Source organism: Hydractinia symbiolongicarpus, chromosome 4 (assembly GCF_029227915.1).
Source record: "Hydractinia symbiolongicarpus strain clone_291-10 chromosome 4, HSymV2.1, whole genome shotgun sequence".
Classification (NCBI taxonomy): domain Eukaryota; kingdom Metazoa; phylum Cnidaria; class Hydrozoa; order Anthoathecata; family Hydractiniidae; genus Hydractinia; species Hydractinia symbiolongicarpus.
The window spans coordinates 1,207,233-1,225,338 of NC_079878.1; the positions used below are offsets into that span (position 1 = coordinate 1,207,233).

An 18,106-nucleotide genomic window follows, 5' to 3' on the forward strand; every position below is an offset into this window, starting at 1 on the left:
TCTTGAAAACAAGGATATTATTATTTATTCAGGTGGAGAATATTTACAAAATATCCTAACATTGTCTGCAAACACTTTCTATTTTTAGTGCTCTATGTGGGAGTCAAATTTTTCTAATAAAGATTAAGTCGCTACCTTAGTTCTAAAGGGGCCTAAGTCCTAAGTGCCTTAATTCTAAAAGGGCCTAAGTCCTGAGAGCCTTAATTCTAAAGGGGCCTAAGTCCATTTTCTTAATTTTGAGAAAACTGCGATTTAATTTTTTACTTGATTCTGAAGTCATTTTTAATATTTAGGTATGGAAGTAAAACTTTTCTGAAAGCCATGATTATGATTTTGTTTCTTGGATCAAAAGCTGTTATTGGGAAAGCAAATAAATCATGTGCCACCAAGTGAAAACAACAAAAAGGACTTAGGCCTCTTTAATGCTTACTAATTTTAAATTATAAGGACTTAGCACCATAATGAATGTTTTCACTAAAGGGGCCTAAGTCCATACCTTCAAAATTCAATTTTGTGAAAAGGCCTAAGTCCGAAACATTTCTAAAAGCAGTCCAAACACATTCTGAGTAGAAAAAAGGTCGAAAGGTATTAAACATAAAAAAGGCCTAACTCCATGCTTTTCCTAAAGCCCTGAAGAGAACTAGAATAGAGTAACTGAATAGACTGATAAAAGTGCTGGTAGAAGTACATTTTATTTGAAGTATGAGCTAAATATTTTAAATATTCCTTGAATTTTACTATTAATATTTATTATACAGGAATTATTAGACTAGTAAATATTAATCAACAAGAACAATATCAGCTATCAACAAGACTGGAACAGTGTTGAAGAAATATATAATAGAACTTTAATAAATTAGTTGTTATGTGCCTTTATGTCATTAGTCACTTAATCAGGCATGCTTAGAGTTTTATAACATAGCCTTGACAGTGAGTGATATGTAACTAGTGTCACCAGTGTTTTTGAGACTAGATCGTATTGACATTTAGCTAGGCAATGCAAGTTACTGCAGCCTAGAGGCTACTCTGAGGCAACTTGAGGCAATATTGTAATGTAATGTAAACCAAAATTGAAAAAAACTAAATGAAAATAAATTATTGAATCTACTGATAAGATACTTTTAGAGCAATCTCTGCAAGTCTTGAGTTATGAGTAGCTAAACTTTTCTGTAAAGTTAAAATTTAAAAATATTTACTTCACAGTAGTAGACTCTACGTTGTGAGTATTAAAAAAAATCATCAGAAATAGAAAATTGAAATCAGAAGGTGCAGCCCAAAAGGAGAGCTGATTATTGTAAATGGTAAAGACCCCTTAAAAACTATTTTGATAAATAATTGTTTCTATGTTGAAAAATATGTGTGTATTCAGAATCAGCTAACAGTGCTCAATATGGTCAGTTGATTTAGTCTAAACTTAACAAAAAGAATAAATCAAACTACTGAAATACTTTAGAACTATTGACAAAACTGAATAATAAAAAGTGACTTGAGCAAAACAGAAAATATAAAGAATAAACAGATCATGAAAATAAAAACTGTTTTAAAAATAAGGAATGAAAAAAAATATGTTAAAATTATTAATAGTAGCCTAAGTGAAATTAATTGCTAACTAATGGAATATAGTGCTTTTGAAGTTGTAGAAGTTGTTTGAATCCATTGAAATTACTTTATATGGATTTTTCCTTGCAGCTTTCTCAATCAGCGTGATCCATTGTGTAGGGTGATGGATGTTAACTCCTTTCTTTGCACGCTCAATAACGGAATGGACTGTATCATTAACATTTTGTGTGTGGCCTTTCTCTAAGTACACAAGGTTGATGACAATACCCTTTTCGTTTGCTAAGATGGATAGCATTTGAACTATAAAACGGTTTTTATTTTGGCCTGCGCAATTGTCAGCAAAAAGATAGAGTGTTTTTACAGTGTCTTGTAATTCTTCAATAAACAATTTCAGGCAACTTGAAATTTCATTGGAGCCACGCTTTGCAATGTTCTGGTTCCACACAAAACAAAAGGTTTTTTGTGTCACCAAGTTTGTAACGGTTAGGTTATAAACGGAAAGTTTACGTTTATAAAAAAAATCGGAATGCTCACCAAATGGCACCTGCAATACCTTTTGAAGATCGAACGCAGCTACGTATATACTTTTATCCTTAGAGGCTTCTTCTTTGATATTGTTTTTAAATTGCCTAGCCTCGTTTTTATTTTTCAGGTGGATATCATACTTCTCTTGCAATAAGGTCTTATCAACAGCATTTCGATATTCCACACAAACACTGCATTGATCCTTCTTGGGTTGATGGAACCCTAGATTAAAATTTTTGTTGAAAATCTTACGATAATAATGTTCTTCCACTTTGCTAGTAGAGTTTTCTAGCTTGAAAAGCTGGTACATTTTAGATATGTTTAGGTTGCTGGCGAGATACTGCCTTTTTGTTCCTTCCCTACAGAAGTGGCTTTCCATAACTGGAAATTTCATGATGTGTCGTTTTACTGCATCAAGGGAATCTTCATTATATTTCACACGAGATTGTCCTTTTCCTCTTCTGTCTTCTGAGACAAGATTACCATCTTTTTTTTAAAAAAATAGCAGTACGTATGGTTTTGCGAGATACACCAAATGTTGACAAAAACATTGGCTGACATACTTGTTGCACGTTCAAAAAGTACTTTATGGAATTGCTTCTATTTTCACCTACTTCTTTCCTTGGTCTGTGTCGAGATGGAGCCTCAATAATAATGGAATTCAAAAGAAATTGCCTCTGTTTATCAAGGTTACCCAGATTCCAATAGGAACGAAAGAAGTTTTCCCTCTGATCCACTGATATTTTGTTACTACAATTCAGCCTACAGTTATGACAGGGCTCACCAATTGACCGTGTTTTTCTCCCAGTCTTCCTCATTTCTTTTTCTTTTTCTTATGGGTGTGTGCAAATACCATCAAAATGAATAGTTTGCTACATTCAGTTCTAAACTTCTGACAAGCATTATAAATGTCTTTGCCAAAAGTCTAGAATTTTCTACGAACTTACCTTGATTTACCAATGAGGAGTTTGAAGTGATATTACCTAGAAACACGTCATTAAAAACTGGTGAATCGTCAGCATCTGAAAATCAAGATTTTTTGCATAAGCCCCCTCCTCTAAGATCTAATCAATACAAACCAGTGTAGGAGGTTAAGTTAAAATAGGGATTATGTTGTCCAATTTAAATGTTTAGGTTTAATCAAAGAGGTTCAATATTATTTATAAAGGTCCAGAATGTAATCTTCTTTTTGCATGAATTTAAAACTAAATTACCAACCTTTCAGACTGACAGCATTGTGATCTTCACTTTGGTTTTAAAGGAAAATAAAATAGCTTCAAATAATATATTCCTCCCGACAATTACTATAAAAACATTACCTTTTTCGTAGAAATTAATTTTGTTGATTCCTTTGGTCACTATTATACACATAATAGAATATTATTGTGACTTACCCCCAATGAACTAGATGTCGATTTTGATCTGTTATTGCCAGAATGTGTTCAAACTTAATGGTTGATACTGATTCATCAATTAGGAATTTCACTCTAACTGACTTTTTGTGGACAGAGAGGATTCTCCCCTCAAGAAGTGACTCTTCTTTGTGAACAAAAAAGCCACTATATTTATCAGCTGCTTCACTCTTGTCAAAATAGCCAGCCCTAACATGACACTTTTCTCCAACTTTATACTTTACTTCAGAATACCAACTTCTGGTGCCCATTTTTACTTTTCTACTAACTAAAACAATATATTGTCTAACATGCTAACCACACTGGCTTGCTTACGAAACTAAAAAAACTTTTAAAGAAAAAAACTACAGAGGCAAAAAAAAAGTTCCCCCACATATTCACTCAAGTTTTACCAGTTTTACCAGTTTTAGCCAAATGCAATCATTTTTAAGCCCTCTAGCGTTTTTTTTAAGTTTTTTTTTGGACAGACAGAATCATTCACCATCAATTCACCAGCTTAGAACAAACTTATAATCCTGGGTCTGTCTTGCAATGTAATGTTATGTATTTATTTATCCCCAGCTACTGTAATTGAAATATTTAGAAAGGAATAAAGATGCACCCATTTGAATAAAGTAACCAAAAAGTTCTAATACAAACCAAAATATTCTTCTTCTAATAACCACATTTGAAAACACACTATGCAGGTTTTGTTGCTTTTCTTTTTTACCACCATTAAATCATTAATACACTATATTAAATTTTTTCATCACTTACAACCAACCATAATGCTGGGCTGTTCTAAATGGACTTAGGTCCTTTTTTTATTTAAATTGAATTTAATATGGACTTAGGCCCTTTCCCATGGACTTAGGCCTTTTTAAAACTGAAACATTTCATCCAGATGGACTTAGGCCCATATGCACTAAAACCTTAATGGACTTAGGCCTTTTTAAAATTAAATATGTTATTTATCAAAGGTTTGTGATCAATTTTCAAGACTTTCTAACCTCAAAACCCATACTTCAGACACATCAAAAGAAAGCCAGTGATCCAGAGATTCAGAAAAATCAAAATTCTTAATTTTCATAAAAATGGACTTAGGCCCCTTTAGAATTGTTGGGGACCTGGACTTAGGCCCATTTAGAATTGGGGAGGACCTGGACTTAGGCCCCTTTAGAACTAAGGTAGCGAAGTGTCACCAAAATCCACCTGCTATATTTTGCTATGAATCTTACAATTGATTAGGCGAACTATGGTGATATTTGAATCATGTATATAAAGTTTACCTTACATCACAATGATATTCCTCATATACTTTGATGGAAGGTAATTATGACATCTTATTCTATTTCCATTCCGAACATGGCAAGAATAAGGTATTAGATTTATTTTCTTTCTATTTCTAAACTGTTTTCTATTGGCTTTTTAAGATTTATAAAATATGTAAGTAATGGCTAGTGAATTACAACGGCACTTGGAAGAACTTCAGGATGTTTTGAAAGTGAGAGATTCTTCAGCATATACACAAGCTGCTGTACTCGTTGAAAATATATTCAATTGCTCGCTTAATGCTCCTGAAAATGAAAGAGGTAAGTAAATTAGTTGTGTGACTGATGAAATAAAAATGATCGTAGAATAGGAAGTAGTAAACGAGGAGAGAGGGATGTGTGGGTTCAAGTTATTGCATACACCAGCATTCGAAGCAATGTAAATATTATTTGGAGTGTTAAAATGTATGTGCCATGGTTGCAATGTTCCTTTTTTTCTGTAAATATTACTTAAAAGTAAGGAGTATGAAGTGTAGAATTATATTGAGATACTTAAATTAATTAGATTTGTTGGCTCTCTCAGCCTTCTAATTCTCAGCCTTCATGTTTGCACTTAATGTGTTAACAAAAAATCATGATTCATATTTGTTTTATGTGTATCCAGTGTTTAATTTCCTTCTTGAACCACAATTATTATGTTTTTTCAAAATTTTGTTCCATTAGTATTAAATGTAAATATTGCAGTTCACACTGAAGATAAGTTTACAATAAATAATTCATTACTCACTTCTTAGTTAAATTACAATTATATGGCTTTCGTAGCTAAACCAGATTTAATAAAATAGATAAGCACTTAAAGTATTTAATGTGATATCAGTTAAATGGAACTTTTAGTTGTATTATTTCTGGTAACGAAAAGGGTGAAATCAAAAAACATTAAACATGATTTGTGTAACTAATCTACTAAAATCAAACTGACAATCCAAGTAGTTTATCTTCAGTATAGATCAGGTACATAATGGAGATATGTGAGAGTGTTACCTCAAAAATGATTAATATGTTAATTAAATTGTTTTAGCATTTTGCTCATCTCTTCTCTTCAACGAAGATTTTGGCATTTTAAAAGTGTTAAAGGCAACAGTATTGTTAAAAGAGGTAAATGATATGGTTCTCATTACTGACCATTTTCTTTCTGCATATCAACAATAATTTAAATGACAGAACTTTTATTCATGTTTATGAGCATTTTGTGCAAACATTTTAGTATGAAACTGTCAAAGCAAATATTCTTCGCTTTCTCGTTGAGTACTGCGACCAACAAGTAAATCGTAGTATTGGACAGTATTTGAAACCTGTAAAGGTATATTTTATTTTATTTTGTTATTGTTTCCATTATGTTCAATTGGGCATGTATTTTTATTGCAGTAACAAATCATTTCTTTTTTATTTGAAGCTATAATAACATTAAAAAAAAGAAAATTTTTTGAATAATTTGAAATTGTGGCACTATCTTAAAATACTAGCTGGGAGAGGCTTTGTCACCGGTCAGGTATTACCACAGATAAATTAGGCGAATTCACTAAATCTGGATCAGTCTACTTGTTTATGAACCAACAGGTTAATAATAACTGTGTATCGAAAGCACATAATCCTATAGAATTTCATCAGAGTTTTTTTTACAAACTGCAGACTGTAGAGCTCTACAATCTGCAGTTTGTAAAAAAAAATTGCATTAGCTCAACTTTTTGGTTTTCAAAACTAATTTAATGAAAGTCCAAGCAATATTATGTAAACCGATATTAAAAATTTGAATCAGGTAGTAAGAAAAGGGTTTAATGTTTTGGCAAAACAATTCTTAAAAATAACTTATGTGCATTTGGCCTATTTCCTGCAATGAGATATTACTCTACTGTGAATATTTGACCACAAAAAATCATAGGAAACACATATTTCGGATAGTACGCACAATGATACCTGTAGGAAATTATATTTTTTGTATCTTCCAGTTTGTCATGTCAATATAAAGTTTATTCAAGATAATGGTATGCAGCCTAATGTTGTTTGATGTGCCATAACTCACCTAAATGCATTAACCTTAGGCTTATTTAACACCCAAAGCATGTTTAAACCTCAAGTAAATAAATTTAAATAAATCTGCCTAGAAGATGACAGATCTTGAACCAACAACCTGTTACTTGCTTGGTAATTGCTTTTCCCACTGCACTGTTGATCCAATGCTCTATTCCAAAGACATGAAGTAGACTACAGTACTGCCCGAATGTAACTTTACATGTGCGCAAGTTTTACGACCTCGTGTAACGATCTCATGTCTACATAAAGAACCTTCACATATCTTTTGTTTACACACAAACTTAATTGCTTTCTATTGTTATCGTTGTGTGCGAGTCATAACAATAAGATTTGATGTATCCTTTTGTTGTCACATGTAACATGCATGTTATTGTTTTAAAGTGTTAAAGATCACAAAGGCTATTGAGATATATTATTTTAGAAATATGAACGAGTATAACACGTTAAAATTAAATCATTAAATTGATTTTATGTTTTTGAAATCCAATTGTCTTTATATTTAAAAAGAAACTAATGCTGCTACTTTTTAAATCTTTAAGTAATATTTCTTTATCATCGAAACACATTTTTTAAAATGCAAAACTTTTTAAAGTTCTTCTTATAAAAGGCAACGTTTAACAACGCAAACGGAAATATCCTACGTTGAGGACTTCATGATAAGATTTCAAAAACAAATTAAATTTTTTTCTTAAAATTTAAAACATGATCTAAAAAAGCATTTCTATTGCGTTTTAAAAATTTATAAACGAATGGTTTAACATTGCTGTTCCTGAGTAAAAACAATCAATACTTAGATCTTGGTTAAATTTTTTTTTTGTTGTTGATCTCTTGATGACTATAGCAATTAAATACAACAATGGGACACACGCAGTTTACATGAGCTAATTAAATTTTGCAAACAAGACATGAACTCTATTGTTTTCAACATGCAAAATAGCTCAATAATAACAATAACAACGAAAGTTCTGACACTACCGAAAGCTCATGCGAAGGTGATAATTATCGCGTACATGTAAAGTTACATTTGGGCGGTATTGTATTTGGCATATGCAATATTGATCTGATAAATAAATTTAAAACTTTATTTCGTAGTCATAAATGTCCAAGAAAAAAGAGGACATAAAAATTTTGTGGTTAGCTACCTTCGTAGACTTGGAGCCTAGCTCAGCTATACCTCTACAGCAGACTGTCTTAGTGTTAATGTTGTTGATAGTGCGAATAGTCCAGTAATATTTTTTTGATGAAAGAAATTTGTGATTTCAAAAAATAGCGTTATTTGAAGCTACCATCACTGACTCAAAGACATGGTTTTTTTCCATATATTATACCCACTGTATTATAATAATTGGAAAAACCCTGGTTTTCAACGTTAATTAGCATTTTGTCAGTAAACTTACTGCTAAATTACTACAGTTGAAAATACATAACCAAGAACTACAGTGTTGATAAAAAATTATTTTACCTTTATTTACTCATATTCATACTGCTTATCAAATTAGCTTTATTTGTTTCCTTTTTAGGAAAGTTCTGTTACAGCATTCACATGTGATTCATCAGTGAAAGTGAAAACAGAAAGCATAAATGTTCTAACACAGGTTGGTTTTGATGTTTGGGTGTTTTAAGTTGTGTATAATATTTATAGTGGTAAAAAGCAGGTTTTGGAATGTTTTTCTTGCTTTGCAATGTTTATCTTGCTTAACAATTCATTCGAATAAATTTACATTATCAATTTTGATGTTTTTGAGTAAAGAAAAATGCAAACTTGTTGCAATATCTAATACTGCCATGTTAGGCCACATGCGGAGGAGAAAAACCTGGAAATTGTTGTTGTTTTTTGGGGAATAAAAAATCAGAAAAATAGGGAAGAAATGATCATATAAATGTTAATTAAAAAAATTGATAAAAAGGTTTTGGTAATTGTTGTTGGCATGCAAAACTGATAGTATCATTTTGGAGACCAAAACAACTTAGATTCTATCAGGAACGGATACTCTTAATCCGTGATTAATGCCACTATTTTCAATAGGCCCTCAGTTCAAAAATGCTCTTACTTAAAATTATTTCTGTTAAAAGAGCCTCTTTTTGAATAATCCCAGCAAGATTTTACGAGTTTAGCACAAAACTATGGTAATTTTTGCATATTTTTATGCCAGTAACTGTCCAAGTGACTGAACTGACTGCTATTTACAAACATTTTGCCAGCAATATCTAATTTTTATGAGCATTTTCATGTTTTAAGGATTAATATAATAAACAAAAATAAATTATTGTTGAATGATATTAGTTATCAAGTCAAAATCAAAGTTACCAATTTATTAACTTCTTCTTTTTATTTATTAACCCCTGTCCTTTTTTTTAATAAAAAACAATACTATTTAAAATCATTTCTGGGAATTTTCAGTGTATTTTGCATTAATAAAATTAGAAACTTCATGTCCTTTTAGCTACTCAAACAAACTGAAAGGTCTTTTCAAAATGATCTTGATGTTAAAGGTTTGGTATCCAGGTAAAAAAAATGTTTTTTTGTTATTATTTGAAGCATTGCCATTAACTTCAAGCATTAATAGCATAGCATAACATTCCCATCAATGCTAGTTGCCTGAGTTTTATCGCCTGCATAAATATTGATTTTAGTATGTATATAGTTTAAAAGCATAAAATTTGCTGCCGTCACAATGCTAAAAAACCTCAGATCTAAGTAGATCCTGTTGACTAAACAATCAGGTAAAAGTGAGACATAATCAGGGTATTCCTTCTTTTAGAAGATATGGCGTAATATTTAGCTGATAAAATATTTAATTGCGCATCCAAAAGTTTTTTTTGATCCACTGTAGTTTTTAAGTGTTAGGCTGTAGTGAATAAGTTCCATAAGTGAATAAGTAGTATACTATAGTATTTAAACAGGGAATTCCACGAATAAAACAGCACGAGTGCTACACATCGCACGCGTAAATCTATTTTAGAGAATTTGTGCATGTGTTTTTTCCGATTTTTTTTCCTGGTTTGTTTTACTCTTATCAGTCCCGTGAGTGTTCTTTAAGTGGTGTAAAAGTGCTAAATATATTAAAAAAACACCCTAGTTCGTTGTAGGAAGTAATTTATAATAAATAATAATTTATATTAATTACAGTACAGTCTGAATGTAATCTACCACATACACGCTAATATCACACCTTTGCGTGGAGGACGGCAGTCGTTTGTCTTCTGTTATAATTAAATCCCTTAAGGGTTTTGCGAGTTTATATTTGCATGTTAACAAAACAATTGGCTTGCGAAGAAATATTGGAGCAATTATATTTCTTCTAATAGTGAGATGCATTGTGTAAATGTATTAATAAGCTATTCCCTTAAGTATTAGCGTGAAGTAATTAAAAAATAAAAGAGAATGTATTGTTGATTAAATTACTTAAAAAGATTCCAGCACGTTTAATTTAAGAAACATATGAGAAGCATTGTTCACAACTATTAAATGCCGCTTTTCGTTCCTAAACTTTTAAAATGTGATTTAAAAAACCTTTAACACTGCATTTAATTAACTTTTATAATTCCTTTGTTAATTTTTTTAATTTTATTTTACGCAAGTAAAGAGCATTATTAGCGCGTGCGATGAATCACACGCCTGAATAGCTGTTGCGCGTGTGTGGGCGCGTGCGGATGCGATCGCACGTGTCTCATGGAATTCCCTGTTAAATGCTATGCCGTATATGCCGTATATAATTTTTTAAGCAGTGTGGAAGATCTTTATTACACAGAGAAGTTATGCTGCATTCTAAGGTGTAATTTATGGTGTATTTTTGTATGGCACAGCCTGTGATTCTAGGTTTATAGTAGAAAAATAGATTTTAGATACTTCATTCTAGGTTTTGGTCAGAATGTTCAAAAGGAGCAAGAGCTGGTGGAGCAACATGTAAGTTTACACTACTTTTTACTTCTTTGATTAAGCTTGCGCAAGTAGTATACTGTGTTTACACCTACTACTCAAACCATATTTTTTAATTTCAAAATTACTATAATTACTATAAAAACTATAGTTTTCAAAATTTAATTACAAACCGAATTACAGATATGACATTATAATTTATGCAGCATAACTAAATCTGAAATTCTTAAAATGTAAATATCCTGGGACGAAAAGAGCTTTTTTAAAAAATTAAAAAGACTTGTGAACCAACTTTTTAAGCTCTATAATATAAGCCCAACATAATTTTGTACCTTGGGTTCCCTTTGAGTGTAAACCTAATATTATTAATAATCTGCCAGATTTAAAGACAATGCACATTGCTTAAAACTACTATAAATTGTTGTAACTTAAAATTTTTTATATAACTAAAAGTGCTTAAAATAAATAATTTATTCCAGGCGGTCACTGTGGCTGCAAAAAATTTAAAATGGCTTTATGCTATGCTGTATGGCTGCATTTTTGATGAATAATGTTATTCTTGATGAACATGTTTTTTGTTGTTGCTTGAAATTTGGAAGGGTCTTTTTGCTTTTAAAAGGCACAATTATTTGTCGGTCCATTTGACCATTTGTTTTTGTATCCAAATGGTGAAATGTTGGTGACTGTTGACTAGCTGTTGATAAAGATTTATTACTGCTATAATGGAACTTGAAAAAACATGTATCAACATTTTTTTTTATGTTTTTAGCAAAAATATGATAATTTATGTCCTTTTCAATTTTGTACGTAAAAAAACCCAGCTAAATTAGCAAACAATGTTTATTCTACCTTATTAACTGTTTTTATCACTCCAGTTTTATGCAATCAGGGTAGATGTGAGGGCTTTACATTGTGTTTTAGTGCGAGGTGCATTGTATACATTGATGGGTGTGTTTACTGAGCAATTTCCTGACATAATGGAAGACAGAGCAGACAGACTGTTAGTTTTGTATCTAAGCTGTTTGAAACACGAAATGGAGGTAATAGTAATAATATTTCGAAAATCAGCATTGGTTGCAATCATTTTTGTAGCCATCTTGTAGTTATCCTTCTTATATTTTCTCAATTATGACATAATGTTTTTTATAATTTTGCTTTTTGGCGCCACATGTGTTTCCCAGGGGCGGATACAGGATTTTTTTTCCTTGGGCAGATTTGCAAGCGGATTTCATGCGTTTTTTCGCCTCACAAAAAATTGCGCATGTTAAATCTGCTGGGGGTTTAGGGAGGCGCTGTTAGCTCCCCAAATCTGGTCTGGGCCAGAAGAGTTAGTTTATTTACCTAATTCAGCATTCCAAAATGCAGCAGACAGAACCTTTACAGTTCAATCCTTCACATGTTATTTGAAAAAAACAATCACAAAATTAAGGCTAAAATTAGCCAACCAGTAAAATTTCTTTTATCCATAAAAATACTTGCAAGCTCGTTTTTGCAAGTTATGCGTATAGCTTTTGGTTAATATTGAGGCTATAAATTCTGAGAAACTAATTAAGTACATAATTTTTTAAGTCAGTATGCAAAACGGTAAAAACGTTTCACATTTAATCATCTTCATCATCATCATTCTTGGCTTAACGTCCGTTTTCCATGCTAGCATGGGTTGGACGGGGTATATCTATTTAAAATATTTAATAACATGAAAAAGGAGGCCTATAAGAAAAATAAGCAAAAAACAACAACACGAAAATGATAACAACAGATAACTACAATAAATTAAAGAAATGGCAAGATTGTATCAAGATTAGGGTTGTAACAAGTTTACATGCGAAGTCATTTTTGCCATTTTAGTAAAATCACAAACATTTTCCATGCCTATCAGCATGACAACATCTCTAGTGAAAATGTGAAAAACATTTAAATTTCATCCATTTCACCCATTAAATAAAACCATGCCTTTTTCTTATTGGAATTGTATATAATTAGCACAACCTCCAGGGATTATTTCGATATGAAGCTACAGATCTTAAACCAAAATATCATCAACTCTTGTTAAAGACTTCCTCTCAAAACTAGTGTTCTCTTTATTGGCCTTGTGACATGTTGAAAAATCGTTTAAAAAGTGTCTATTGCCAGAATATTTCAATCTACAAAAGTTAACATACAAAGTTATTATGAAGTCAACAAATTGGTATACCTTACACATTTACTAACTGACCAGATATTTAGTTTATTGTGTTGTTATAAAATGTTTTGTTACTTAAATAAAGAAGAAACCCAAGATAACTCCAGCTTTTTCAAATTTGTTGAAAGTGAACTATAAACAGTTTCATGTTCACACTTTCTAGCACAGCAATAGAAAGCAATTGTGTATCTTACTCTAAGATCAAGGGAATTAAATGTAAACATATATACCTGAAAGCATAGCTAGTAGTCATTAAATTGATGCTATGATTTTTGTTAAGTCAAAGCCTGCTTTTCTGCCAAACTGCTTTTCTTCTGCAATCACAGGCGGCACAGAGAATAAATGTTTTCCAGTAAGGTTTATTCTTAGCAGCATTGCTCAACTTCTTTCGGCAATCATATATTCAAAACTTCCGTTTACTTACTGCAAGTAAATACAAAACGATTCCTCAGCCTTTTTTCAGTTCAGCTTTTGCCAAAGTTGGCCTAACCTATCAAACAGACCGGCTACCGCGAACCAATAACAATAGAAAAAGTAAAATATTCCTACGCAGCCATCAACTAATATAAATCTTTCTTTTACCGTAAATTTCAACGACTTCGGCAAAATTCTTTTTACATCACAGATTAACCAGAGTCCTAAAGTCCACACTTTGGCCAGATTCTTTAAGTCACAATTTCTTTTTTTTCACCAGAGTCCAATGTCCACACTTGGGCGACATTCTTTTTGACGTCATAGTTCCTTTTTTTTTCTTTATTTAACCCTTTTCGGTCCAGGGTTTTTTTGAACATACTATGACTGGGGTTGGGGGAAAGATTCCGCCCCCCCCCCCCCCCCTTCAGTAATTTTTTATAGGGTTGTTCAAATTGAATCAAACTTGGCACATTTATAGTACGTCATAAAAGGAACCAAATGGCAGCAATAAATTTTTGCTTGCGTCAGCACATTTTTTGTAACGTCATCAGAAGCTTGAAATTTGTTAGAAATGCAACTATATACTTAAAGTTTAATTACTTTCGTTCCATGCATCCTAATTGAAGTTTCTGAAAGCTAAATAAAAGTTACTTAACATATTTTCTGGTTTTAACGTGGTTCAGTTAAAATAGTGCCAAAAATTGGCCAAAAAACCTTTTTTTTTTTCGATTTTCGAGTAAAATCCAACAAAATTGGGAAATCAGGTTAATCACATGTCCAAATTATGCAAAATGATTCTTCTTAATAAAACAAAGTTTTGTTGCAAGTTTCAAGTTCTTAAGATAATCCTAACAGGAGTTATTAAATTTTCCCCATTATAAGGATTTCATAGAAATTTTTAGGGGTAGTTTCGAGTAATGCCCTATATCAAGGCCTGTGAAAGGTATAGGACCTAAAAATTTGGCACGCAGGTGTCTAATAGATAAATATTGAAACACTATATTGAAAATTATGCGTTGCTTTAAATCAATTACTACTTTTAGTAACACATGATTTTCTCAATAGCAAATTTTCTCCTTAGGCGAGTGTCAAAGTCTAAATCCGCCCCTGTTTCCAATATGTTTCCAATAAAATTTTTCCCTTTTTTCAAATTTCTCTCTTGAATATAACAACAGGCTAGTTTATTCTATTTATTTCGTACCACATAGACGCTCTATCACAAGTTAAAAATTCCTAGTAAAATTAGAATAGATATTTTTTGAAAATATTGTGTGGTTAGTTCTCAAACAAAACTAATTATAAAATTTTATTTTCTGATCTGACAAAATACTTAATTCTTTTGTATCACATATTGTAGCTGTGTTTAACTTTTTTAGAATACTAAAAAAAAGCCAGAACTTCTTATCATTGCTGGCTGTTTCAAAGGGATTACAGGATACTTGAATAATTTTTCCCAATCTGTTGCAGAAGGTAGGTTAGTTTTAAAATAAAGATTTCATACAAAGAAGAAAAAAGAAATCAAAAAACTAAGCAAAGGACTTTATTTTTTCCTTACAGATTTATAAAGTCTTCAACGTTTTTGTAACAGACTTTTTATTTTTAAATCAAAGCATCTTTATAGTTTTTAATTTCTTTTTAATTTGTTCATCTTTAAGTTGGCTTTTTATCACACTGTATGTTCATATTTCAAAAGAAACTTAACCAATTTTAAAGATCTGTTATTTCGTATCTTGTTGCAATTTGTGGATATTAAACACCTCTTAACGAAAAATGTAATCAAATTTTAAAGATCTGTTATTTCGCGTCTTGATACCATTTGTGGAGATTTAACACCTCTTAATGAAAAAGTGTAATCAACTTTAATTCGCATCGAAAATGCTCTTTTGATTGCTTTTCTGAATGCAGAACTAGTTAATGCATACATTATAGGATTGGTAACTCCTGCAAGCAGGCATGGTATTAAAATGTATCGAAGGAGTCTCGATTTCTCATATTCTGCTTGTATGTTATTTCTGAAGTATGAAAGTGAGCTCAACATCCAATAAAGACCAAAGGGTGACCAACATACTAAGAATGCGGCTATTAATGCTCCGAGAAGAACAATAACATGTTTCCTATGTTTCAATTTCGATCTGTTCGCAACTGATGGTGTAGGCTGTATCTTGTATAAGTGATAAATTGTCATTAGATATGTCACAGTCATTACCATAGTTGGAACAAGTAAACCAAATATAAACAACAAAGCATTATATAGCAGTCCAGTAATAGCACTAAACAAATGCTTTCTTACACAAAAGCCATGTATTTGGTCCAACTCCCATGAGAACAGGTTTGGCACCAATGATAAATAACCACACAACCAAAAGCATGTTAAATATACTTTTGTTTTTTGTTTATTAACATGTCCTAATAATGGCTTTTTAATAACAAGATAACGTGTTATTGAGGTGAATGTTATACATATAACACAAGTGAAAGCTCCTCCAAAGAATCCACAAAGTCCGTCTGTAAAGCCACATATTATGCTGTCAAAGTATTTTGATTTGTTCCCAACAGTGCTTAAGTCCACAGCTATAAATGGTATTATACCTATATTCTGTGCAATGTTTGAGGCAGATATGTGAACGAGACACAAATTAAATTTTGTAACCTGTATGCCATGGGAATTGTAAGTATAAATGACCAAGCCGTTCATGCATACTGTAAACACAATTATTATGGTATATATAATGGAAAGTGTTACGCGTAGAGAATCAGAAAACAAAATCTCAACGTCTGTAAAACTAGCATTGGTTGTATTAAAATCCATAACTCCCCCAATTATTTTCCTTTTCCTTACTTCCCAACATCTAAAAGTTCTTAAATATGTACAACAGCTGCGTTTACTAATAAATTATTGTTGTTCAATGTAATTGAACAGAAACTCTAACAGTACTAAAATTTTCTTGTGAGTAGGTTTTAACATTCCTTGGCATTATGTGGGGGCAAATTTAATAAAAATCCTCAAAAGCTTTATAACAAATATCTATATTTGTTTTCAATCAATGAATAAATAATTGATTTGTTTAATAAGACTTCTATGTGAATAAATACATTCGGAACACAGATGCATTGAATGAAGTAAAAAAAGAAAAAAGCATAGTGTTTAATTATAATTTTTATTTGTATACCATGGCATGTCCATAATACTTTTTATTGTGCACGATATTTTCATCTTTTACTTTACGCTGTTTATTTTTCACAACTGAAAATGACCAAAGTAAACAAACAAATGTTTTAAACGTAATAGATTATCTTACAGAAAAATTATGCATATCACTAAAGCCTATTATACATTGAGCAGAGTGTATAATTCTTAAAAAAAATCAGGTTCTGCTGAGTCCTAAAAAAGTGTGTATGCTATTTCAGTGACCAGCAGCTCAACACCAACAGCTGAGATCCTTTCTTCGGCCTTTATGCAGCAAAAAAGTTTTTTACAAGTACTGCTCTCATTGTAGAGTTGAAAACTCAAATGCTTAAGAATAAATATTTATAAGTACATACAGAAGTGTTTTGCATATAAAACATATTGATAGAATAGGAAAGAATCATAAAAACAGATAAACAAGACCTTTTTTCTTTATTCAAATATCATAAACAATGGTTTTGCTTGGAAATTCAAATGAGAACCAAAACTATTAGACTAATCTACTACAGAATTTAAAATGGTATTCACCATTGTAGATCAATTACCTTGAAACTTTCAGGAAACAAATTGTATGTATTTCTGCATGCGTTACCTTAACCTGATTTCTTTATAGGTTCAAAGCATGCACCAGATATATATAGATACGCAAAGAAATGCATAGTTTTAACTGTAAGTGTTTTTTATATCCTCATTTTTTAATGTTAATCCCTATAATAATATGTGTTAAATTACTGGGAAGGCCTAGTAGGAGGGTACATTAAGATTTTTAGGATAAATTTTAGGAACAGCTTTTTTGTACTTATTAAGGAATGATCTCAAAAATATCTGACTTTGCTTGCTTTGTGATCAATTAATTAGACAAAAAAATACCATATTTGGTCTTGTTATTTAAAGGGGTCCTCTATTAAACAAATTACATTTCACATCATCTGATTGCAAGAAATATAATTTAAAAAAAATGACATATTATGAAAAAAGCATGTTAGTTAATAGGGACTAAATAGAACAGATAATAAGTTATAGAATCTCTTCAAAATTCAAATAGGATTGCATTTCCAATAATTTAAATATCTGCATTTCTCAAGAATTTTAGTTGAAAATTCTTATAATGTGGTTAAGGTAAAAGTGACCAGGAAGGAAAGTTTCATGTCAGTTGCCTTGGTGAATCTTACGATTAACATTTCTTCTTGGAATGAAATGTTTTATGAATTTCAATCACAATTTGCTGTAATGAAAATGGCTGAAAGACAATTATTAACTTTTTTTTTCTAGCTAAAAGATAAATTTGTTTCAGCAACTTTAATATTAAAACAGCAGGTTTCTAGTTTGTATAAATAAGTGCATTAAAAACTGTAATAAATAGGACAATGCATTGAGGGATAATATTTCTTCTCTTCCATGGCCTTGCAATTTATTTTTAGCCTGTTGCTTTGTACAGTCATGTAGTAAGGTTTTTTGAGGACTAAACTTGGTCTTAAAAACTATATTAATATGTGATATATGAAATGTTGATATTTGCTAAGTATAAACCTTGTTGAACTGCAATGTCTTATTACCGCCAACCATCCTTATATGTAATTAGTGTATATTTGAGTGTCAGGTAAC

The 18,106-nt window shown here is 31.1% G+C and overlaps 1 protein-coding gene across 2 annotated transcripts in view; it reads left to right on the top strand.

Moving 5' to 3' along the window:
- The first annotated feature begins 4,891 nt into the window (after positions 1 to 4,891).
- Positions 4,892 to 18,106, top strand: part of LOC130640783 (DNA-dependent protein kinase catalytic subunit-like) — a 61,070-nt gene continuing 47,855 nt past the window's right edge. For both annotated transcript variants that reach the window (XM_057447330.1, XM_057447331.1), the window contains exons 1-9: positions 4,892 to 5,068; positions 5,826 to 5,902; positions 6,012 to 6,107; positions 8,359 to 8,433; positions 9,283 to 9,344; positions 10,699 to 10,745; positions 11,640 to 11,758; positions 14,691 to 14,784; positions 17,115 to 17,170. In XM_057447330.1, coding sequence (XP_057303313.1) covers positions 4,930 to 5,068; positions 5,826 to 5,902; positions 6,012 to 6,107; positions 8,359 to 8,433; positions 9,283 to 9,344; positions 10,699 to 10,745; positions 11,640 to 11,758; positions 14,691 to 14,784; positions 17,115 to 17,170 — 765 coding nt within the window. In that variant the 5' untranslated portion in view covers positions 4,892 to 4,929. The remainder of the gene's footprint in view (positions 5,069 to 5,825; positions 5,903 to 6,011; positions 6,108 to 8,358; positions 8,434 to 9,282; positions 9,345 to 10,698; positions 10,746 to 11,639; positions 11,759 to 14,690; positions 14,785 to 17,114; positions 17,171 to 18,106) is intronic.